Genomic DNA, 23,826 nt, shown 5'->3' with positions numbered 1-23,826 from the left:
GTCAAGGTGGGAGAAACACGCCTCATTCCTTTTGCTGAGGAATCTTTTCTCACAACCATATGTTTAGCCTAACCGTGTTCATGAATCCTCAGTGAGAGAAATACAAAGTAATCAGTTCACTAACTGGCTGCAGTGAGTTTTCTCTTACACAAGCTCCCATATATTTTCTCCTCCATCTAGGGGGAATCAGGAAGACCCGGACGACCTGGAGAGCGAGGATTTCCTGGCCCTCCTGTAAGTCTTCAGTATAGAATGAGTTAGTTGGAGTAATCACAATGGTCTTCAGTTGAAATTGTATGATTAAATTATACTTTAAAATAGAAGACACTGGATTGTGAGTCTATTTGAAAATTCATTAATATCTTTTTTATTCCTTTTTTTAGGGTATGAAAGGCCCAGCTGGTATGCCTGGATTCCCTGGTATGAAAGGACATAGAGTAAGTACAGTTTCTAAATTAACTCTTAAGTTGTTCCATTTGACTATGTTTATTTACCTAGCCAACTTTATTGGGCAATTGAGTGTGTGTCAAAAATGACTAATTCCAACTAGTTGTTTGTTTGTGTTTTCATTTTCTAAATCTATCAACTTTGTTGACCAAATCAACTACTTATTTTACATAAATCAATAAAGCTGAACTTAAGTACACAGAAAATATTTGTAAAAGAATAAGTGTCTCATTGCCACTGTCAGAAAAGATGAAAATAAATTATTGATAACTATTCTTAGTCAATATGATTTACAGATCAAATCAAATGACTTTATTCTAGGCAAAATATTAGGTAGTGTCAAACAACTAGATGGAAATTCTATCAACTTCATAGAAATAAAATTTATGACACAGATATTTGCTACTCTACAGTGAAGGCAACTTCCTAACTGAACTAAATTGTACTTTCTAATTAGATCACATTTTTTTTTTACTGTAAAATCAATGTCTCAATTCTTTAGTGCACTTAACAGAGTTTTAAATCATTTATGTCAGTGTTGAAAAGAGTGCTATGTGCTAAAGCTAGCTATAAAAATTTAATGTAAAGTTTTTAACTATTCTGAATTGTTAACAGGTCTTAATATTTTTACTACTTTTTTATATTTCATAGGGCTTTGATGGACGAAATGGAGAGAAAGGCGAAACTGGTGCTCCTGGATTAAAGGTAAATCACAACAAACTCACATTTTGATAAACAAATTTATTTAAATGTTATAGCTATATTTAAGGTTTATATTTTAGGGTTTGGATTTTTCTAAAACCTACCTGGGTTTTACATTTTAGGAGCTAAATAATAGGGAGATATAACTGAGATGTTCTATTAAAGCTTCCATGAAAGCTGATAACTTAAACTGTCTAGATTAGAAATGACTAAGTATCCCCAAGTAACACGTTGACTTCTTCTGTTTAGTCTTCAAGTTTTTAAAATGAAAAAAATGAGATTTACAGTATATAAGATTGCTACAAAATTTGATATTGCTTAATGTAATCTTTTTCTTCGGTTCCATATGTTTTTTATAACAGACTGTGTTGAAAAAATTATAAATTTTTTTCCTGTTACACAAAATGGTGACATATGTTACATGTTCCTAGGGGGAAAATGGCGTTCCAGGTGAAAATGGAGCTCCAGGACCCATGGTAATTATGTTTCTTATCATACAATTTTCAACTTTATTATTAACTTCCATCTAATGCAGAACTTGCCTCCCTGCTTCCCCAGCCATTCTTACACATGTCTAGTTGAAAGTAAGACCACACTTCTAATTTTATCCTCTAGGGTCCAAGAGGGGCTCCCGGTGAGAGAGGACGGCCAGGACTTCCTGGAGCCGCAGTGAGTATTCCTACTGTCATTACACAATTGCAATCTGAGTCACAGATAAGCATCTCGGTTAGTTTTCAGGCTGTGACAATCTGCAAAAAACTTTTTATAAAGTTGCATTTAAAGTCACCTCCATAATTAGCAATAATTATAAGCAAACAAATAAGCATTTTATAGTTTAACTGGTGAGGATTTTTTAATGTATTAACTTGCATTCAATTCTTAAAACAGAATCCAAATTTTCTACATCAGATCATTGCTGTACATATCAGAATTTTTAACAATTTGCCTTTTTAAGTATATCATTAAGCAGATTTTAATACACTAGAAGAAAAGTCAACTCAGTTGCATCAGACTTTTAGTTAAAATATCACTTCACTTGTGAGCAGCCTTTCAGAAAGAGGAAGATGTTTGAGACCAAATTCTCTTTCTAGGGGGCTCGAGGTAATGATGGAGCTCGAGGAAGTGATGGACAACCGGTAAGCAACTTTTTGTCGAACCCTGATGTGCCTAGTGTAATGAGAGATTATGGATTGGATATTGGAATAATATGGATTGTAAACCTAAAACTCAACATTTTTCATAAATATCTGATTCAAACTGACACTAATCCCATAAACAAAATCTACAAACAATTAATCTAAAAACTCTAAGTCCATAAACAAAATTCTGATACTCCTTATTATACTTGGCCAGGTGCTAACATCTGTATGGTGCTTAACAATGTTAGTTACGGGCTAATATTGGATATGGGACAATTATAAGAGTCTTGCAAAGATAGATAATAATGCTATCTCTATTTTACAAATGACATTCCAAGGCTAAGCAACCTATACAAAGTCACAGAATTCATGGCATAAATGGTGGGGAAAGGGGGATCAAAATTTTCATTTTATTCTGCCATATTGTTTCTCCATATAATAGTCATCTCTGATGATAATACTGTTTTTATCTGTACAGTTTTCCTCTGTACTGTGTATGTACCCATTCATTATTTACCAGTGGTATGAGTTTTTCTTTACTTAAGAGATCTTGAAATGCTTTTTTTCATTTTTTAGGGCCCCCCTGGTCCTCCTGGAACTGCAGGATTCCCTGGTTCCCCTGGTGCTAAGGTAAGCATGTATTTCCATAGAAGAATGTAAAATATATCTTGAAGACTTTATAAAATCATTGGATTGCTTCTTGGAAATGATTTTTTAATAGTCACATGGATTTCTTTGATTTATATGGATGTTTGAAGCCCTATCTTTGACTCCAAAGGGGATGTTATCCCTGACTTTCAGTATTCTGATCTCTTCCGATGTCTTTTCTTTTCTCCCAATCTCTTTCTGTGAACAGAGATAACATAGTTATATACATGGTTATGATTTTTTTCTGCCTTTATGATTAATGACACTTCACTTTAATTTTCATACTACTCCAGCCTTTGGGAGATGGATTTAAGCAGGACTGAATAATAAACTAGCTAAGAGATCAGAAGTGGAAAGGGAGACTGACTACTAGGGGTTTCATCTCTTAGGGTGAAGTTGGACCTGCAGGATCTCCTGGTTCAAGTGGCGCCCCTGGACAAAGAGGAGAACCTGGACCTCAGGGACATGCTGGTGCTCCAGGTCCCCCTGTAAGTACCAAAAACGACTGAGAGGAAGAGTATTGCTACACTTCATTTCATGAAAGCATATATTTTAATGTTGCTGTCAATTAAAGTTACTTTTTTGAAAAAAAAAATGCTTAGTGCTCTGCAGTGCCTCTACTAAGATAAATATTGTTTTGAAATTACTGATTTTAAATACTGAAATTAATTTTTGAGGTCTGTGCTTTTCTAGAATTTATGAATGTTGTGGTTATATGACACCAAATGAAGTAGAGGATGAATAGCTATCTGATACCTTGAAGACTATGCCCCAAACTAATCACCAATCAGAGAAATTCAGAAAAGAAAACCAGACCAAAAAAAAACTCTTCTCTTTATGTACTTATTAATAATTTAGTCCAAGTGCATATTATCTTTAATTTATTCAGATAATGATCATTTTTTGCTACTTTTTATGTGTTGTCCTGTAGTTGGAGGAATCACCTAATCTCTGTAAAGCTCAACATGTATACATGCTAAGTCGCTTCAGTCATGTCCAATTCTTTGTGACCCCATGGACTGTAGCCTGGTGGGATCCCTATGTCTATGGGATTCTCCAGGCAAGAATACTGGAGTGGGTCTTCATTTCCTACCCCAATAAAGCACAACACCCATTAATAAATTTATTTTAGTTTATATAAGCAGCTTCAAATGTAGGTGCACTGTTGGCATTATTATGAATATGCTCTTTTCCCACTCTAGGGGCCTCCTGGGAGTAATGGTAGTCCTGGTGGCAAAGGTGAAATGGTAAGATGTCCCCACAACTCACCCTCATCTCAGTTCAACACACATTTTTGGCTTCCTTTGTATTTAGCATGATAAGACATTTAAGTTGGTTACTTAGAAAAGAAAATTCAAGTCTGGCTCATGTTAATGTGCTTGGATTGTTTCCAGGGTCCTGCTGGCATTCCTGGGGCTCCTGGGCTGATAGGAGCTCGTGGTCCTCCAGGGCCACCTGGCACCAATGGTGTTCCCGGGCAACGAGGTGCTGCAGTAAGTTGTTTGTTTGTTTTCCTTCATTGTCTGAGAGGTGTGGCTTCTTTCTCACAATAAAAATAACAGGCTCTTTGTTCTTGTTCCATTGAATTTATATTGATTTCATTGTTTTTGTAATTGAATCTGCTGTGACTGGTGATGATTTTGCTAGTCTATTCTCCCTGTTTATTAAGCCACAATTATGTTCCATTTAGGGTGAACCCGGTAAGAATGGAGCCAAAGGAGACCCAGGACCACGTGGGGAACGCGTAAGTATTGCCTCAACAGATTCAGTTATTTCTTAGAAATGTAGAACATAGTTTAGAACTAAGCAGGTAAAAAAAAAAAAAGTGCTTGAAGTTCAGTCATTATTTCTGTCATTTCACAGGGAGAAGCTGGTTCTCCAGGTATCGCAGGACCTAAGGGTGAAGATGGCAAAGATGGTTCTCCTGGAGAACCTGGTGCAAATGGACTTCCTGGAGCTGCAGGAGAAAGGGTATGTCTCCCATGGGCATGGAAAAGGAAAACAATCATAGAACTTCACCTTCGTGGTGAGGCAACTGTGTTTGTTCTTAATCTGAGTAGTACTCAATCACAAAGATTATTTTGAAGCATCTTATACTATGAGAATTATGGAAAAGTTTTCACGTTTTGGACTTAAATATTTGCCTTTCACTATTTCCAGGGTGTGCCTGGATTCCGAGGACCTGCTGGAGCAAATGGCCTTCCAGGAGAAAAGGTATAGAACATTAGTTTCAATTTTCAGAAATGCTTGTGCTATATAAAGATATATTCTTCTAAACAGTTTCCCATTAATTAAAACCTAAATATCTGAAGGAAATATATTGGAACTAAAAATAATAATAATTCCCAATGTAAAACAATGATTCCAGCTCCTGTTCAGCCATTCTCCTAGCTTTGTAACTAATGTTACTCGACCTCTGTGAGAACTCTTTAACTTGTCTTTCAACTAGGAATTATTTATCTCAATATAATTACAAGAATAAATTAAAGTGCCTGAAAGTTCTTCGAAAACTCTGAAGTGCAATATAAATCAGATTTCATAACATCAAAGATATTTGATTTTATATGCACCAAAATATATTGCTAAGCCCACTAAATATCAGTTCCTTCAGCATGTGATGTTCATCAAAGTTACCTTAATATATTATGCAAGCTAATAGATAATGTGCTTTACACTGAGCATGTCGGCAATGTCCCATCTCTCTTGAAGGGGCCAAAAGAAGTTCTCTAGCTGCAACCCCAGTACCATCAATGTCCAGGTCAACGAAGGCTCTTTTACATACATGTTGGTTTATTTCACTACATAGGGTCCTCCTGGAGACCGTGGTGGCCCAGGCCCTGCAGGGCCCAGAGGTGTTGCTGGAGAGCCCGGCAGAGATGGTCTCCCTGGAGGTCCAGGATTGAGGGTAAAGAGAAACACTTGTTTGATCCACACTGTCATTTAGTAAGAGGAAAAGCAAATGAAGAACGTTCAAAAATAACTTAAGTCAGACACTATGTTTTGTAGGCTCAGATGAAACAAAATTATTTTACAAAAATTTAACCTGGTATAGATTGAAGAACATAAAATAGAATGCTTCAGTAAGATATTTAAAGACAGAAAAATGTGTGTAAATATGAGGCTACATGCTGCTGCTGCTGCTGCTGCTAAGTCGCTTCAGTCGTGTCCGACTCTGTGTGACCCCATAGACTGCAGCCCACCAGGCTCCCCCATCCCTGGGATTCTCCAGGCAAGAACACTGGAGTGGGTTGCCATTTCCTTCTCCAATGCATGAAAGTGAAAAGTGAAAGTGAAGTCTCTCGGTCGTGTCTGACTCTTAGCGACCCCAAGGAATGCAGCCTACCAGGCTCCTCCGCCCATGGGATTTTCCAGGCAAGAGTACTGGAGTGGGGTGCCATTGCCTTCTCCATGAGGCTACATATGTCAGTGGAAATCTCAAAATTTTATAGATAGATTTTTTAGTTTTTTTTTTCTTTAATTATCATTTTTAAATCAGCTGACTGACTGAATTCTTCAATTTAGGGTATTCCTGGTAGCCCCGGAGGACCAGGCAGTGATGGGAAACCAGGGCCTCCTGTAAGTACATTTTCAACATCTCATTTTACAAGTCCAGAGAATGGTTAAATGCACAATTTGGACTAGCCTTCATGTATATTGTATAGCTTTAGGATGTACATTGCATATTCTATCAGACTTTTTGAAATTTCTGTTAATATAATTTTTTCTTATTAGGGAAGCCAAGGAGAGACGGGTCGACCCGGTCCTCCAGGTTCGCCTGGTCCGCGAGGCCAGCCTGGTGTCATGGGCTTCCCTGGTCCCAAAGGAAACGATGTGAGTTCCTTCCTTCATTTCTTCAATAAATAGGTGATGGAAGTTCTTTTATTTTCCATATGGGGGTGCAGATGGCCCCAAACTGATTTCCACTTCAAAGCACAGAAGAGTATAAGAGAAAGAAGCTTCCCTCTACCGTGTAAGAAGGGAGCTAACGTATTTTCTTCTGGAGTTCCGGGCAAAGAGCAGAACACTTATGGAAGCCTAGTCTAGAAATAAGTTTTCAGTTGGGGATATATACATGTGTGAGTAGGGGGCAGATCAAAAACATGAGAGAACATGATAATGAATACTTTCCTTTTGAGATTTAGTAAATACTGGCTACTTCTTTAGGGTGCTCCTGGAAAAAATGGAGAACGAGGTGGCCCTGGAGGTCCTGGCCCTCAGGTATGTAGATTTTATCCACTCATTTCCAGTCCTCTGACAGTGCTCCCCAACCTTTTTGGCCTCAGGGACCAGTTTCATGAAAGACAATTTTTTTTCCAAAGACCAAGGGAGAGGGGATGGTTTGGGGATGATTCAAACACACTGAATTTATTGTGCACTTTATTTCTATTATTATTATATAAGCTCCACCTCAGGTCATCAGGCATTAGATCCTGGAAGCTGAGGCAATGCCTGTTGTATTAGAGGCACGACTTTTGTTTTCTTGATCTCTGCTTCCATAACTGCTTTCTTTTAGGGTCCTGCTGGAAAGAATGGTGAGACCGGACCTCAGGGTCCTCCAGGACCTACTGTAAGTTTCCTCGCGTGAACTGGAAACGGAAGTGGATGGGAGTGGGCCTGAGGGAAGACTTTGGGAATTATACAGTCTCTGCCACTGTATTGGTATAGCTCACCAAAGCAATTACGAAGATTGTTTATTTAATCAGCTAGCTAAATACTGACACTGAGTAAAGTTTGTGCCGTATATGTCTTCCTTACACCACTTCCACAAGCCAGACTCTGCCTTCCTTCATACCATTAATTTTTAAATTAAGCAATTGGCCTGATGAGATGAAAAATATGTGGATAAATATGAAAAGATATTTTATAGTGAAGCATCTCGTATTATGTTTTTACATAGGGCCCTTCTGGTGACAAAGGAGACACAGGACCCCCTGGTCCACAAGGACTACAAGTAAGAATTTGTTAATTAAATGTCATTGGGCCCCTATTTTTATCAATAGTTTCATTTGATAGCTATATTTGTTAAGTTAATCAACACTTCAATTTTTTTGTGACACTGAAAGATAATTCATCTTTAGCTTAAAATGTGTGCATCTGACTTCTACTTTGAAGTTCACATAATTCAATATGCTTATATTTATTTTTATTGTAATTTAAATGTATATAGCTAAATTCATCTAATCATGATTCAATTTTATATACAACAACAGAAAGAATAGAGGGAAATGAACATAGGTTTCTAAGATATGAATATCACCTCTCTGTCACAGGATTCTGAGGGCTACAAATTTTCTACACCTAAAAAGACTGCTAGAACCATTTTTTGAATACTCTGCAGAAACACACTTACTAAGAGAAGCTTTCCTATAATCAACGTTTGAAGTGATTATACAATACAAATATGATTCTTTATAGGGCTTGCCTGGAACGAGTGGTCCTCCAGGAGAAAACGGAAAACCTGGTGAACCTGTGAGTTGCATGTCACGTTTTCAAAACTCAGAAGCCAAAAGAATAATCATTTATAAATTATTAGCTTTCACGTTTTCATGCCACGGTATCTGAGTTTTAACATTTAGTTTTGAAATAACAAATGTTATTTGTTAGTTCATTAACAAAACAAAACAAAATTGAATCATAACTATTCCATTAAAAGTTTGAATTTTATCATAAAAGGACCTTAAAGAAGAGAATATAGCTCATGACTGGATAAACTGAACAAGTCAAGTGTGTATTTTGCTTATTTATTTATATAACATACATTCTGGTAGAAGCCTAATCACGCAATGTCATCACTGTCCTAGGGTCCAAAGGGTGAGGCTGGTGCACCTGGAATTCCAGGAGGCAAGGTAAATATTTCAACTTACTTTCTCATTTCTTCAGCATTTTTACTATATCAAGCCAAAATACTCCTTTTTTAGAAGCGCAACATTGAAAATGTTTGATGAATACATTTAGGGGAATCCAAGACATTTCTAATACATTAAATTTGCATCATCTAGAAAATTGAATTTTCTGACATGAATAAACAAAGTAGAGTCGCCTATGGGCCTGAAATTTCAAAAGAAAACCTTTCTAGTGCATTGCTTCTCTACAGGAAAACGGTTTTGAGAGAAAACCTTTCAAATGTTCCCCTCGTGATAAAATAATAATAGCGTCAAAGCTAGCTCATCAGGCCAGGTATAAAAATTCCTTTGCTTAGAGTAACTCAGTTTAAATTTCCATTTTTCATTCAATTGATCAAATGCAGTTTATAATTGTTAAAATTTCCAGATTATTCAAAAGTTAAGAGCATTGTGATCTGTATCAAAATAATACAATGTAGGGTGTTTTTGTTTGGTTTGAAGCCTGAGTTTCCTAACAGGGATTTTCTGTCTTCCTCCTACAGGGTGATTCTGGTGCTCCCGGTGAACGCGGACCTCCTGGAGCAGGAGGGCCCCCTGGACCTAGAGGTGGAGCTGGCCCCCCTGGTCCCGAAGGAGGAAAGGTAACTCCCCCAACCCAATTCAATTCACTTAGATTTTACAAAATGCATTCCTTATCTTTCTTGTGAGCTATGATTTCTCTTTTAATTTCAGGGTGCTGCTGGTCCCCCTGGGCCACCTGGTTCTGCTGGTACACCTGGTCTGCAAGGAATGCCTGGAGAAAGAGGAGGTCCTGGAGGCCCTGGTCCAAAGGGTGATAAGGTATCAACCTATTTTCTGTTAATTATGTAATATCACAGACTTTTTTGGTTAAAGGAAGGCAACATTACTGGAAAGTAATCCATTTCTAGAGAAACTTTTTAATCGGGACACCTATGATACATTGCAGTGACTCTTGAGGGTTGCTCCTCTTTTTGTCATATTTTCATTAGAGATGCCTCTAATCTGATGCCATTGTTTTTTATTTGACAGGGTGAGCCTGGCAGCTCAGGTGTCGATGGTGCTCCAGGGAAAGATGGTCCACGGGTGAGTACTCAAATTGGGGAGAAGCAAAATTTATGTAGTATGGAACAGCCCTTCACCTCAACTTATTTTTTCCAAAAACTCCTTATAAGTTAGATCATACTTTGCCACCTTCAGGGCATTAAAAAGAACTAAATGACATGATTGTTAAAATTCCTGACTTCTATCACTAACAGTTCAACAATGACCTGAGAATGGAAAAATCTCAAAAGTATGATAAATATTACAAGCTAAAGTCATAGTAATTCACTAAAATCCAAGATAATCAATACTGCTCATGAAGGAACCTTTTCATTTTAAAAAAAGCATTGAAATTCCATGGTATATTCATACCATGGAATACTACTTAGCAATAAAAGGGAATGAACCATTGATACATGCAACAACGCAGACACACACCAGGGACATCATGCTGAGTGATAAAAGTCAGTCTTGAAAGGATCCATACTGCATGATGTTCATGAAACATTTGAGATGTGGAATAGTTTTATGGTTGCCAGAAGTTAGAAATAGGGGAGAGGGAGATGGATATAACTATAAAGAGATGATATAAGGGGGTGTTTTATGGTAATTGGATATTTGAATATCTTAATTGTGATGGTGGTCATGCAAGGTTATACATAATAAAATTGCATTAAAAATTACATATACATATACACACAAAAAGAAGTGCATGTGTAACTGGTGCAATCTGAAAAACTCTATGGATTGTACAAATGTAAGTTTCTTGGTTTTGATTACTATACCATAATTCTGTAAGATGCAATCCTGAGAGAAGTTGGGAGAAAGATGTACAGAATTTTCCTGTATATTTCTTTGCAATCTTCCATGAATCCATAAAACTATTTCAAAATAAAAGTTAAAAAACACATTACAATCAATTCTGTTCACATTAGAAAACACCTAGATATGACTGTAGCAAATAAACATGATAATTAAGCCATTAGATAGACATTATCTTTACTGAAGTTGCTTTAAATAAATTCATAAATACTTCACTTTTAACAGTCTAGATAGGTAAGCCATCATCCAATATTTTAAAATCCAATATTTATGTAATATAAGTAAACCTTAATATTTGAAAATTTTGATGTGAAAACTTTGATATGTGCAACAATACTTTGGTTAAATTAAATATTTTGAATTATTATACAGTTAAATAAAGCAGTACACTTTAATTTTAAAAGATATGACTGTAAGATCTTACATCATGTCTTATTTATCTTCTGCAATAGAAAGAAAACTGGATCAATAAATTGCCACTGAATCTTGTATTTAGTAAACTGTGTGGTATTTTCACATTGAGTAAAGAGTATCTAATTCAAGCCATCAAGGAGAGCACATTATCTAGCTTATTAGATGAACAATATATCCATATATATGCCTTTTGATTAATAAGGAAAATGATGCTGTTCATCTTCAATATTAAAGTATATTTCTATTTCTTTAGGGTCCCACTGGTCCCATTGGTCCTCCTGGCCCAGCTGGTCAGCCTGGAGATAAGGTAACACTTAACACTGTTTAGAAACAGAAAGTGTCTTTTGTTGCTGTTTGGATGAAGGACAATTTTTTTTTTTCTTTTTTAAGGGTGAAAGTGGTGCCCCTGGAGTTCCGGGTATAGCTGGTCCTCGCGGTGGCCCTGTAAGTGTTACAGACATTTTAACATCATTTGAGCCCCACACAGGCAGCAGCTACCTGTGCCTCCCTCTTTAGCAATTCTGTACATGGTCCTAGTCTCAATGGTGGGATAGCATCATATGACATGCAAGGCAAGGTTAAAGTTCTTAAAGCTAAGATTCACAAGAGACTGTGAGACCATTTAAAATCTTGCCATCTTTCCTAAGTAATTCTGGAAAAAAAAAATATAAAAGTTGCATAAGTAATAATATGCATTTGTAAAAGAGTATTTCTTAAAGCCATAGGATCTTTGCCCGAGGCTACTTCTAGATCTAAAATTCTCTGCTTTCGGGTTTGCAGACTCAGGAGAGATATTTAGTAAATGTTTTTAACTAATTGAATGATTTCTAAACACTTTAACCTTATTTTTATTTTTTTAAATCCTTGCATTTTTAGAAGTTTTACAATTAGGTTTTTTAAATACTTCAAAATTCTCAAATTATTTTTCTTACAAAAATAAGAAGAAAATTGCTACTTCAAATTTTATTGAAAAATGGAGAGGTCTTTAGAGGTTAAGCTCTGTTAGCTTTGCACACTAACATTATCTTTCCTTAGCTTAAAGGAAAAGATAAGATGATGTAGAGGATGACATGTGCTCCCAACAGGAATCTATTTCACTGTGACTAATGAGGATATTTTTCACTTAAGGGTGAGAGAGGCGAACAGGGGCCCCCAGGACCTGCTGGCTTCCCTGGTGCTCCTGTAAGTATGATCATTAAAACACGCATGTCACATAGCCCAGAATCACTATCTCACTAAAAAATCGTAGGAGAATAAGTCAAGTCTGAATTCTAGTCTATTTCAGCCACTCATTCTCTATGAGGGTTCATTTATCCACCTCCTTTTTTTTTTTTTTTTTTTTTTTGAACTTTATTCTTACTGTTTAAAAGATGGATACAAAAACACCTGGCCTGCCTTTACACCAGATTAATAAGACTAACACGATCTCCTAGATTTAAAGCACTCTGAAAGTTTTTATTAAAGTTCTTCCATTTTTAAATGGTACTAAATAAAATTTCCTCTAAGCTCCATCTTTCTCAAATGCATTTATTGGTGCTTGCTTTGAAATGCACAATCCTTAGAGAGAGGTTCTCCCTTATAAAAAATAATGGCAATCGTACCACTTTCTGGACATTTTTTTTTTTTTTTTAATCATGGAAACTCTTTTTATTTTCTGGTGGCTTCATGTGGGGTGTGGGACCTTATTCCCCAACCAAGGGTCAAACTCATGCCACCTGCAGTGGAAGCATGGAGTCCTAACCACAGGACCACCAGGGAAATCTTTATCATGGAAACATTTTCATTGACTTTGTTTCTTCCATGTCTTCAGAGAGTCTTCCAATTTTATTTTAACATCTAAATATATCCATAACTATGTATAAAATAGATAACTAATAAGAATCTATTATATAGCACAGGGAAATCTACTCAATGCTCTTTGGTGACCTAAATGGGAAGAAAATCCAAATGAGAGAAGAGATACATGTGTACATGTGGCTGATTCACTTTGCTGTACAGCAGAAACTAACACAACATTGTACAGCAACTATACTCCAATAAAAATTAATTTAAAAATTAAAAATAGATTAAAAATATCTCTCTGCATGAAGAATTCTATTTTCTGAAGAAAAAAATAAGGATAAGCCCAGTGCACCGTGAAGGGTGTCAGTTCACAGGCTGTGTTTGTTTCTGAATGCAGGGCCAGAACGGTGAGCCTGGTGCTAAAGGAGAAAGAGGCGCTCCTGGTGAGAAAGGTGAAGGAGGCCCTCCCGGAGCCGCAGGCCCCGCCGGAGGTTCTGGGCCTGCTGTAAGTATCTCTCTTTTTCTAAGCCTTCTAAAAGAAAGTATTTAGGTTTGTCAATAATTTAATATTTTCACACCAAGAGAGAGCTTTTCATGGTGACAAGAATACAGGTTTTGTAGGAATACAGTTCTGAGTTTGAAGCTGGGCTCCAACAATCTAGTTACCTCCATCAAGTTATTTTCATGTCCTCAGAGAGTTACTGTTTTTGTGTTTTGATGTAGGTTCTCATTTCTGTTGTAGTGTTTCCCCCAGTTTTATTGAGATAAAACTGACATATACATTGCATTGTATAAGTTTAAAGTACAACATAATGACTGTATGTGTTGTAAATGATTGTCATAATAAGCAGAGTTACTGATTTTTCAAAGGCTTAATGCTAATCCCAAACTTTGATTTTGATGCTATTCCTATTGACAATTTCCATCTCCATTCCATATAGGGTCCCCCAGGCCCCCAAGGTGTCAAAGGCGAACGTGGCAGTCCTGGTGGTCCTGTAAGTAATGATCGTCTTGACTACTATTGAAAAGCATTAATCAATATCAATCTGTATAAAAACTGCTTTGAAAGCCCTAGTTTCCTCCAGAGAGTATAAAATGATGATCACGTATTCATGTGTGAGTTATATGTAAATTCCAAGAGGAAAAAACAAACCATAAATCTCAGAATAGAATGCAGTTCCTACCACATTCCTTACATTTCATATTTGTTTTAGTAGTTAATTATTTGTTCTCCTTGATTTTTGACATTTAAAAGTGTATTTATCATTTTGCAGGGTGCTGCTGGCTTCCCCGGTGGTCGTGGTCCTCCTGGCCCTCCTGGCAGTAATGTAAGTACTTTTTAAAATAATTTTAAGCCATATATTCCATAAAGAGTACTCATATATGCATAGGGTGAGAAACTTATCCACTGCAACTTCTCTTTTTATTAAATTCCATATAAAATTATTCGAATCCAGGTGAAAGAGGGAAGAAAAAATGTACTTTTTCATTATAAAATATTCTAATATCAAACACTTCTTTGTAGGGTAACCCAGGCCCCCCAGGCTCCAGTGGTGCTCCAGGCAAAGATGGTCCCCCAGGTCCACCTGGCAGTAATGGTGCTCCTGGCAGCCCCGGGATCTCTGGACCAAAGGGTGATTCTGGTCCACCAGGTGAGAGGGGAGCACCTGGCCCCCAGGGCCCTCCGGTGAGTGCTTTCTTTGCTCTATTGATTAATAACAGTTTTATTTTCAATCACAAATCAATAGAAGAAAACATAGTCACACAAAGAGTAACCAAGATTTCATTGTCCATCACAACAGGGAGCTCCAGGCCCACTAGGAATTGCAGGACTTACTGGAGCACGAGGTCTTGCAGGCCCACCAGGCATGCCAGGTGCTAGGGGCAGCCCCGGCCCACAGGGCATCAAGGTGAGTGCAGCTATCTTTCACTGGACCTTGGTTTCCTTTATGAAGACTGATAGTCTTTAGACATCACACGACCATAGCAAGTATGTAATGAACAAGTTTTCCTGTAATTAGATGCACATTCTCGATATTTTCAGTTTCAGGAAGCATGCATGTTATCAAGAGGCTCTGGAATCCAAAAACAATGCACATCATAGACCAACTGTGAACACCAACACAAATAGATTGATATCACAGGAAATATCTTGTCATCTCAAATACCTCTGTTAGGAAACTTGTCAGCATTCTTCCATTTGCTGACTGTCAGTCTTGAAGGGGAAAATAATCTCAGCTTGTAGACCTGTGATTCCTTTAATTGATACCAATTATCCATCAACTCAATTTATTTTATTCTCCTGACTTTCTTTCACTGATACTTCTATAACATCCTAGGGCTTAGCGTCTTAAATATCCATTTAGCAAATAGGGTAATAAAATTGTATCTTAATTAGGGCTCACATTTTGACACTTTGAGCACCCTTTTAAACTGATAGTCATATAATATTGTAGTGAAATTACAATATAACATTTAAGTCTATTTGATTTATATGAACATATCCAATAAATGTATATTCTTTAAATAGAGCCAAACATTCGATATAACCTAATTCTAATGGGCACCATAAACCTGTGGTTTCATGATGATTAATCGTTATTTTTTTTCTTACAATAGCCATGTCTACTTATGCACCTCATATTAGGATGTATTCGAATATGATAATCAATGTAATTACTCAGGCATCCAGGTTCATTGAACAAGTTAGAACATACAAGAAGTTTGTTCCCCAAAGCATTTTTCCTCTGGCAGGGATAGTTTTAGGAACAAATTCCATAAGAATTGAATAATACAAAGTTCATCCCTGGGAAATAAAGACATCTAAAAGTATCATATTAATTGATTTCCTGGAAAGAAATATGAATTTCTTTGTTTGTACACAGGGTGAAAATGGTAAACCAGGACCTAGTGGTCAGAATGGAGAACGTGGTCCTCCTGGCCCCCAGGGTCTTCCTGGTCTGGCTGGTACAGCTGGTGAGCCTGGAAGAGATGTAAGTACTAGTTCTCAGAAAGTATCCAATGAGGCATGCTGTTGTTCAGTCGCTAAGTCACGTCTGACTCTTTGAGACCCTTTGGACTGCAGCACACCAGGCTTCCCTGTCCTTCACCATCTTCTGGAGTTTTCTCAAATTCATATCCATTGAGTCAGTAACACCATCCAATCATCTCATCCTCTGTCATTGCCTTCTCCTCCTGCCTTCCATAACATTTAAGCAAGGTTCAAATTGGCCTTACTTGGGTCTAGAAGTGTAAATATTGCCACATATCAAAGTTCACCTTCTTTCTCTAGTAATAAATATTCTTTCTATTACAATTTATTACAACTCAGCCTTAACTGTTCATGTTCTTTAATATTTATGCAGTGAATGATCATTAATGGAGAGGGATATGACCTTTAGCTAAATAAACTCTTGTTGGGGATGGGGAAAGCCCCAGTTTACAGCATTCCTTCCGGGTAAAACTATTCTGCATATTATCTGTGATTAGTCCTTTCTTAAATTGTAGATTTTCATTATCTGCTTAAATTACTGTGTGTCGAGCTTTTATGTATTACCTCTCTCCTAAGAACGCTTTTAGTTTCCTCGTCACTTCTTTCTCGCTTACCCTGTGAAACTGTAGAATCACGGGTGTACTGCCTCTCCGTGTAGGCACTGTCAACCCTTGCAGGGCCACACCCATTGTCACATCTAAGATTTTTCACTCCAAAGAACCAGTTTTTATTCTCTTTAGGAATGATATTTTACCCATTGAGAATGTATGGCTTCAATGGTATTTAAATAGTTCCAAAAATTTTGATTTCTTTTCTTATTTTTTTTCTTTAATCAGGGAAACCCTGGATCAGATGGTCTGCCAGGCCGAGATGGAGCTCCAGGTGCCAAGGTATAATAAACCCAAGTACAGTAATTTTTTTGTAGGTTTTAGTTATACCTTTTAATAGATGTAATTAAAGCAATAACTGCTGATCAGATCGATTTTGGAACTGTGATCTTGTCCACAGGGTGACCGTGGTGAAAATGGCTCTCCTGGTGCCCCTGGAGCTCCTGGTCACCCAGGCCCTCCTGGTCCTGTCGGTCCAGCTGGAAAGAGCGGTGACAGAGGAGAAACTGTGAGTTCTAATGAACACCATCATTCCTTACTTATCCGTTTTCCGCAATAAAGAACTCAGTAGATAGACGATAGAATGTCATATCTGCCAACCGAAAGATCTACTCTCATTTGTTTTACAGTTTTGTATGCTAGTCATTCCTTAGACAATTGTGGTGACAAAGATATATGAGAGATTTCTGGCAATAGTCGATGAAGAGTTCATTTTTTAAATTCAAAATGGTATTAATCACACCAAGTGTATATACGCTTCATCAACATAGAGTTGAACTAACAGGATGTTCTCTTTTTCCTGTTTAGACCCCCAGGTAAAGCTATAAACAGGTCAAGGATTTGTAAGGAAAAAGTAATACTAACTTTCAGTAATATCAGCAAGCATACCATTATTCTCCCACAATGAAAAGATTAGCATTTAAATAAAACAAATCTATATCAAAAAGCAAACACCTCCCCCTGTGTTTATTTGTGTATTTTTATTTTAGGGCCCTGCTGGTCCTTCTGGGGCCCCCGGTCCTGCCGGATCAAGAGGTCCTCCTGTGAGTGTTTGTTTGTTTGTTTGTTGTCTATTTTAACTAAGTCTATGGTGTAGGAAACAGTCTATTTTCCAGCATGTTCAGGAAAAAGGGATGAATAAATACATAACTATGGAACCAAATTTAAACTGTCCTTTGATGAAACAGAAAGCAATTTAGGATCGAAAATGTCCTTGGGGCCGTGTGTATACGTGGCAATTACTGGGGCTCTATACAATTCTCAGTCCAAAATCGAAGCAACCACAGCATTTTGTATAGTTGCACGTACGCAGTCTGTCGATGGGACTTCTCGCTTGTAGAATATTATAAAATGGACTTAATTGTTGTGAGTTCTAATTTGTTTTTCCGACGCGTGTGTGTATGATCCTAATTTGAAATGTGTTTGTAAAGGGTCCCCAAGGCCCACGCGGTGACAAAGGGGAAACCGGTGAGCGTGGTGCTATGGGCATCAAAGGACATCGCGGATTCCCTGGCAACCCAGGGGCCCCCGGATCTCCGGTAAGTGCATCCGCTGTGCTAGAAAGTCCTCTCAGTGCATTTTCACTGATGAGATAGGCACACTTTAGAGATCAGTAATGGAAGAATGTTCATCTCTAAAAGCCTATGCTACAAGAGATTAGAAATCAATTTAAGGGCTTATTTGAAATAGTACTTGGCATGAGACAATGGGGAGAATAAGGAAAAAGAGCTCATGGTTCATCTTGAGCCTCAAGTTTCTTGATCTGACCTTGAAAATACAGTTCACTGAGCTTCTTGAAGGCATCACTCAAATGCACCTTCCTTTCCTTTCAGGGTCCCGCTGGTCATCAAGGTGCAGTTGGCAGTCCAGGCCCTGCAGGCCCCAGAGTATGTACAAGAGAGAGAGATTGGAAGTTCCATGTTTTAACATTTTTGCACTGCAGGGAAGTATTCTAGCATTGTGATATCATGTTCATTTCTTAGGGACCTGTTGGACCTAGCGGGCCCCCTGGCAAGGACGGAGCAAGTGGACACCCTGGTCCCATTGGACCACCGGGGCCCCGAGGTAACAGAGGTGAAAGAGGATCTGAGGTAAGACATTACTTATAAACATGTGTATTTAATTTGCTATCATCTTCACATTTTCAGAAACACTTGGCAATATTTTAAAATTGAGATGGCTAGTTAAACACAATACAATTACCGAACTTAAGTTAGGAACTGAACACTGACTTTAGGACATTCTCCACCACATGAAAACTTCTCCACCACACTGCCCATAACAGGGAGCAATCAAGAAAACCTTCCTTACAGTTTTACTCATCAGATAACAGTTAGCTGATCAGATAACAGTTTTAGCAGAATGAAAACTGTTCAGTGAATAAAAGGAAAATAGCTCAGTGAATAAAAAGAACTCTGCCACTGCTGATCTCATATTAGACAGCTCACAACTATGATCATCATAATGACAGGTTTAAAGTACTGATGCATTCCACTGCTCAAACAGCTTCAGTGATTATTCCTGTTTTGCTGCTTACACCATCATTTCTAACACATTCCTATCCCACGCCTTTGGGGTAAATGGAAGAAAAACTATTAACCCCACAAGTTACACAATTAAACACAAAGTTAAGTGGTTAATCCCAAACCACAAGGTTAATGATAAATCTGGGGTCAGAATCTAGGTTTCCTGATCATAACTCCTCTGACCTGTCAGCATTAGAATCGCTAACATCTTAGAACACATGATAGAGTAAAATTTGTGACCTAACACCATTTCTTCCTATACAGTAGAACACAATAAACTTCCTAAGAATGGATTATAGTTATAAATTGGTTAATATTCTATCAAAAAACAACCCAAACTTGTATCGAAATAATTATGCTTACACAATGTATTAATTCTTTGTAAGACATTTTATTGGGCTAGCAATGTATTCTTTCTGTGGATACCAAACAAGTTTACATCAATGACATATGTTCTTACACATCAGTGATGTATGTTCTTACTCCTTCTAGGGCTCCCCAGGCCACCCAGGACAACCAGGCCCTCCTGGACCTCCTGGTGCCCCTGGTCCATGTTGTGGTGCTGGTGGGGTTGCTGCCATTGCTGGTGTTGGAGCCGAAAAAGCTGGTGGTTTTGCCCCATATTATGGAGATGAACCGATAGATTTCAAAATCAACACCGATGAGATTATGACCTCACTCAAATCAGTCAATGGACAAATAGAAAGCCTCATTAGTCCTGATGGTTCCCGTAAAAACCCTGCACGGAACTGCAGGGACCTGAAATTCTGCCATCCTGAACTCCAGAGTGGTATGTTGGGGAAACTTTCACACTCATAGCAACAAGATAACAGAGAAAACTGCCTGTATTCAAATTTAGGGAAAAGGAAATTTTTACTGTGAGTAGAAGATATTATATAGCAGGAATAATCCTTAAATAGTGTTAGTTGAATTGAAACTCCTTGATGTTGTAAGAAAACATGAATTTTATAGATGTACTTAAACTGTAACATAAATTTGAAATATTCCAATATAGGAAAATTTAAAGACAATTTTGTAGAAATTTTAAAACAAATCATGTTTGGGCACATTTCTTCATATCATCACAAAGTTATTTGAGTTATAAACAACATATATCACTTTGTTCTCAGGATCAAATATTTGTAATTTGATGCAGGCATAATTTGCAATTTAATCATTGTAACCTATATTCATTGAAATAGTTTTTATAATAATCTAATTACTAAATTTTTCAAATTATGAAACTATCCCAAAGTTCCTCTGTTATGCTACACTAAAAAGTAGAAATACGTAAAATACAAATACATTGGCAGTCAACATTGTGAATGCCTCACTCAGTCACTCCAGTTGAGTCAGACTCCTTGCGACTGGATAGACTATAGTATGAACGCCTTACAAAATCATTGTGGCCTAAATCCCATTACTGGACTTCATAACCAATTCCATTGTCCTCTTTGTGACTATTCAGGAGAATATTGGGTTGATCCTAACCAAGGTTGCAAATTGGATGCTATTAAAGTCTACTGTAACATGGAAACTGGGGAAACGTGCATAAGTGCCAGTCCTTTGACTATCCCACAGAAGAACTGGTGGACAGATTCTGGTGCTGAGAAGAAACATGTTTGGTTTGGAGAATCCATGGAGGGTGGTTTTCAGGTAAGAAAAGATACGCCATTTTTCTTTAACTGATTTATCTTTGCTTCCCTAATTTTTTGTTCCTCCCATTTGTTCATCGCAAAGCAAAGATAGTTAATAAATAGAAAGGTGCAAAAGATTGTATATACTCAGATAGCAATTATAACTTGTTTCTCAAAGCTAAATTAGATTAAATGATTCTTAATACACAATCACCTTTCTTTCAAATTTAAGATCTTCTTTACTCTGACATTATATATTATACATGCAATAAAAAGTTGTAGATAAAATACATAAACAATTTATATTACTGTGACCATACTCTCTATATAAATCCACTAGGCATAATTGCTGCTAAAATGTTTGATCAGCTTTATTTGTTCCCCACCACAGTTTAGCTATGGCAATCCTGAACTTCCCGAAGACGTCCTCGATGTCCAGCTGGCATTCCTCCGACTTCTCTCCAGCCGGGCCTCTCAGAACATCACATATCACTGCAAGAATAGCATTGCATACATGGATCATGCCAGTGGGAATGTAAAGAAAGCCTTGAAGCTGATGGGGTCAAATGAAGGTGAATTCAAGGCTGAAGGAAATAGCAAATTCACATACACAGTTCTGGAGGATGGTTGCACAGTAAGTATCAGCACTTTTATAAGCATGTCTTATGATGAGCTCAGCTTGCTCATTTAATCATGCTATTTTTAAAAGAAGGAATAAAAATAATGAGTGTGAACAAAAGATGGCATTCAGTTTGAGTTATATTGAATACTGATTCATTCCAGGGAAGGTTAAATGTCACAAACAATGAGTTTATCTTCTCAACTTCCTGGTGAAAACTAATTGCTGTGAAAGCCATTGAAATTTAAACCCATGATATAAATTTTATCAGATAATTTAGATGGTTATTATCCATTCTACATAACTGCCATCATATGATCTCAATCTAAAATCTGTTTTTAATTTTAAAGGTTACTTTAAATCAACCCTTTGTTATTACCTTTATGAACAGAAGGAGAATTCATTCCTAATATTAATAATATATCACAAGTTCCAGTGTAAGAGAACTATCTACTTCTTAGTAAACTAGCTCCCTACCTGGTAGTATTGATCAGAACTGAGGTTTCTGAGAAGGCACTGGCCTGTGGCAATCTCCCTGTTGGGTTTACCCTGAAGTACTGTAAGGCTTTTGGTTAATGATATGGTTTATCTGCTGGGAGGATTATCACTTTGAACTGGAGCAAGTCTTATATGTATACATTGCAAGTTACCAACTTTAACTCCCTTTAAGCAAAATATTTTTAAAACTTCATCAGAAAAACTAAATAATTGTAATGTCATTATCACTTACATTTTGTATTTGCTCTTTTTTTTTTTTTACAGAAACACACTGGGGAATGGGGCAAAACAGTCTTCCAGTATCAAACACGCAAGGCCGTCAGACTACCTATTGTAGATATTGCACCCTATGATATCGGTGGTCCTGATCAAGAATTTGGTGCGGACATTGGCCCTGTTTGCTTTTTATAAACCAAACTCTATCCAAAGTCCCAGAAAAAGCTTCACACTCCATATGTTCCTTTTGTTCTAATCTTGTCAGCCAGTACAAGTGACCAAGTTCCAGTTATTTATTTCCAAAATTCTTGGGAAAAAAGTGTAATTTGACCAAAAAAGGATATTTGTTTTTGCTATTACACCAAATACAGTTCAAATGCTTATTGTTCTATTTTTTTACCAATTTCAATTTCAAAATGTCTCAATGGTGCTATAATAAATAAACTTCAACACTCTTCCAATAACACTGCGTTACATTCTTTGAATCCTAGCCCATTTTCAGAGCAATGATGGTGCTTACCATTAAAAGATTACCTTTCTTCTGAAACAGTCAAGCAAGAAATTAGAAAAGAACTTCCTGTTTCAACTACCTCAACCTGGTCAGAAACATAAATGAATTCTATGAGTCCCAGAAGATGAAAAATTTGTACGAAATGCCAAAACTTACGTTCCTAAAATATTGGTTTAAAAAAAAGTAGAATGTAGTGCAAGAATTTAAAGAAATAGTTTTGAAGCCATAATTAATCTTGAATATCAACTGCTTTTAAAGGTGCTTTTCTTTTTTCTGGTCATTGCTGGTCAAGTTTACCAATATTTGGCAAGTCTTTAAAGACACATGGTCTGGTGCTAATGTATTTTCACTTTGAAAACTCTAGGTCAGAATTGTTGCCTTGCATTCAAAACACAGTTGCACCATCTGTACTTGTCTCCTGTCAAAAATGTTTCCTGGTGTATCACTGCAGGAGACACTTTCCCTGCATCCTGTGAAAGTCAACAACAACAAAAAACTAATAAAGGGGCTGCTTTTGTCACAGTAACACAGAGAATGTGTTGAAATTAAACTTTGTAAGCTTGTATGTGGTTGTTGATCTTTTTTTCTGACAGACACCCATAATAAAAGATCATAATAAAACATTCCTGGCTTTTGTCAGCTTTTCATAGATGTACGTTTGCACTCAGGAACTCCAGTGATTTTTCCTGGAAAAAGCATATTGAGTCTTAGCTCTCTCACTTAGTAATACAATAATGCTCCTTCAGGAATATGAGATAATATAACTTATGATGGAAAGAGAGATAATGCTCAATGGGGAATCTTGCAGATTTTTAGATCATATTTAACAGAACTCCTTGGGACATGTGGAAAACCAAGGGCTTCTATTTGACACAATCCCTGGAAATAGTAACATGGTAAGTTAGCGAATCCCTAAAGTGGGAGTAATAAAGGAGGAAATATCTGGTAATTTAGAAGAAAATAAGCTGGGTCTAGCAAAACAGAGCTTAACACTGAGAATAATTGCAAGGTTAGGCTTTTTCTACCACTTCTAAACACCACCTCATTGCCCTCTTGGATCAGGGCAATGTAAGTTATTAATTTTCTCCACCAACACATTATTAATTTTTTAGCTACTGTAAATAATAGCAGTATCATCTTACATACCTGACTTTATAGTTTGACATTTATTCACTCTATGATTAATAATAATACTTTCAAAAATAAAAATGCCATCAATCATATGCCAAGACTCTTTGTCCACCTATCCTCTAAGCTCAGCTCAGTTCAGTTCAGTTCAGTCGCTCGGTTGTGTCCGACCCCATGGACTGCAGCACTCCAGGCTTTGCTGTCCATCACCAACTCCCAGAGCTTGCTCTAAC

The 23,826-nt window shown here is 37.1% G+C and overlaps 1 protein-coding gene across 1 annotated transcript in view; it reads left to right on the top strand.

Moving 5' to 3' along the window:
- The window catches only part of COL3A1 (collagen type III alpha 1 chain), a 39,685-nt gene extending 16,597 nt beyond the window's left edge, over nt 1-23,088 (top strand). Inside the window, exons 9-51 of the mRNA XM_019969580.2 lie at nt 181-234; nt 384-437; nt 1,099-1,152; nt 1,581-1,625; nt 1,765-1,818; nt 2,241-2,285; nt 2,865-2,918; nt 3,326-3,424; nt 4,139-4,183; nt 4,331-4,429; nt 4,627-4,680; nt 4,800-4,907; nt 5,097-5,150; nt 5,743-5,841; nt 6,459-6,512; nt 6,669-6,767; nt 7,101-7,154; nt 7,450-7,503; nt 7,834-7,887; nt 8,352-8,405; nt 8,738-8,782; nt 9,322-9,420; nt 9,512-9,619; nt 9,830-9,883; nt 11,331-11,384; nt 11,468-11,521; nt 12,206-12,259; nt 13,257-13,364; nt 13,801-13,854; nt 14,134-14,187; nt 14,385-14,546; nt 14,662-14,769; nt 15,745-15,852; nt 16,688-16,741; nt 16,860-16,967; nt 17,449-17,502; nt 17,890-17,997; nt 18,292-18,345; nt 18,442-18,549; nt 19,477-19,774; nt 20,453-20,640; nt 21,013-21,255; nt 22,003-23,088. Coding sequence (XP_019825139.2) covers nt 181-234; nt 384-437; nt 1,099-1,152; nt 1,581-1,625; nt 1,765-1,818; nt 2,241-2,285; nt 2,865-2,918; nt 3,326-3,424; nt 4,139-4,183; nt 4,331-4,429; nt 4,627-4,680; nt 4,800-4,907; nt 5,097-5,150; nt 5,743-5,841; nt 6,459-6,512; nt 6,669-6,767; nt 7,101-7,154; nt 7,450-7,503; nt 7,834-7,887; nt 8,352-8,405; nt 8,738-8,782; nt 9,322-9,420; nt 9,512-9,619; nt 9,830-9,883; nt 11,331-11,384; nt 11,468-11,521; nt 12,206-12,259; nt 13,257-13,364; nt 13,801-13,854; nt 14,134-14,187; nt 14,385-14,546; nt 14,662-14,769; nt 15,745-15,852; nt 16,688-16,741; nt 16,860-16,967; nt 17,449-17,502; nt 17,890-17,997; nt 18,292-18,345; nt 18,442-18,549; nt 19,477-19,774; nt 20,453-20,640; nt 21,013-21,255; nt 22,003-22,149 — 3,711 coding nt within the window. The 3' untranslated portion in view covers nt 22,150-23,088. The remainder of the gene's footprint in view (nt 1-180; nt 235-383; nt 438-1,098; nt 1,153-1,580; nt 1,626-1,764; nt 1,819-2,240; nt 2,286-2,864; nt 2,919-3,325; nt 3,425-4,138; nt 4,184-4,330; nt 4,430-4,626; nt 4,681-4,799; nt 4,908-5,096; nt 5,151-5,742; nt 5,842-6,458; nt 6,513-6,668; nt 6,768-7,100; nt 7,155-7,449; nt 7,504-7,833; nt 7,888-8,351; nt 8,406-8,737; nt 8,783-9,321; nt 9,421-9,511; nt 9,620-9,829; nt 9,884-11,330; nt 11,385-11,467; nt 11,522-12,205; nt 12,260-13,256; nt 13,365-13,800; nt 13,855-14,133; nt 14,188-14,384; nt 14,547-14,661; nt 14,770-15,744; nt 15,853-16,687; nt 16,742-16,859; nt 16,968-17,448; nt 17,503-17,889; nt 17,998-18,291; nt 18,346-18,441; nt 18,550-19,476; nt 19,775-20,452; nt 20,641-21,012; nt 21,256-22,002) is intronic.
- Nucleotides 23,089-23,826: the final 738 nt, after the last annotated feature.

Source organism: Bos indicus, chromosome 2 (assembly GCF_029378745.1).
Source record: "Bos indicus isolate NIAB-ARS_2022 breed Sahiwal x Tharparkar chromosome 2, NIAB-ARS_B.indTharparkar_mat_pri_1.0, whole genome shotgun sequence".
Taxonomy (NCBI): Eukaryota; Metazoa; Chordata; class Mammalia; order Artiodactyla; family Bovidae; genus Bos; species Bos indicus.
The sequence above is the reverse complement of the archived record's forward strand: the minus strand, read 5'-3'. Positions and strand labels throughout refer to the sequence as shown.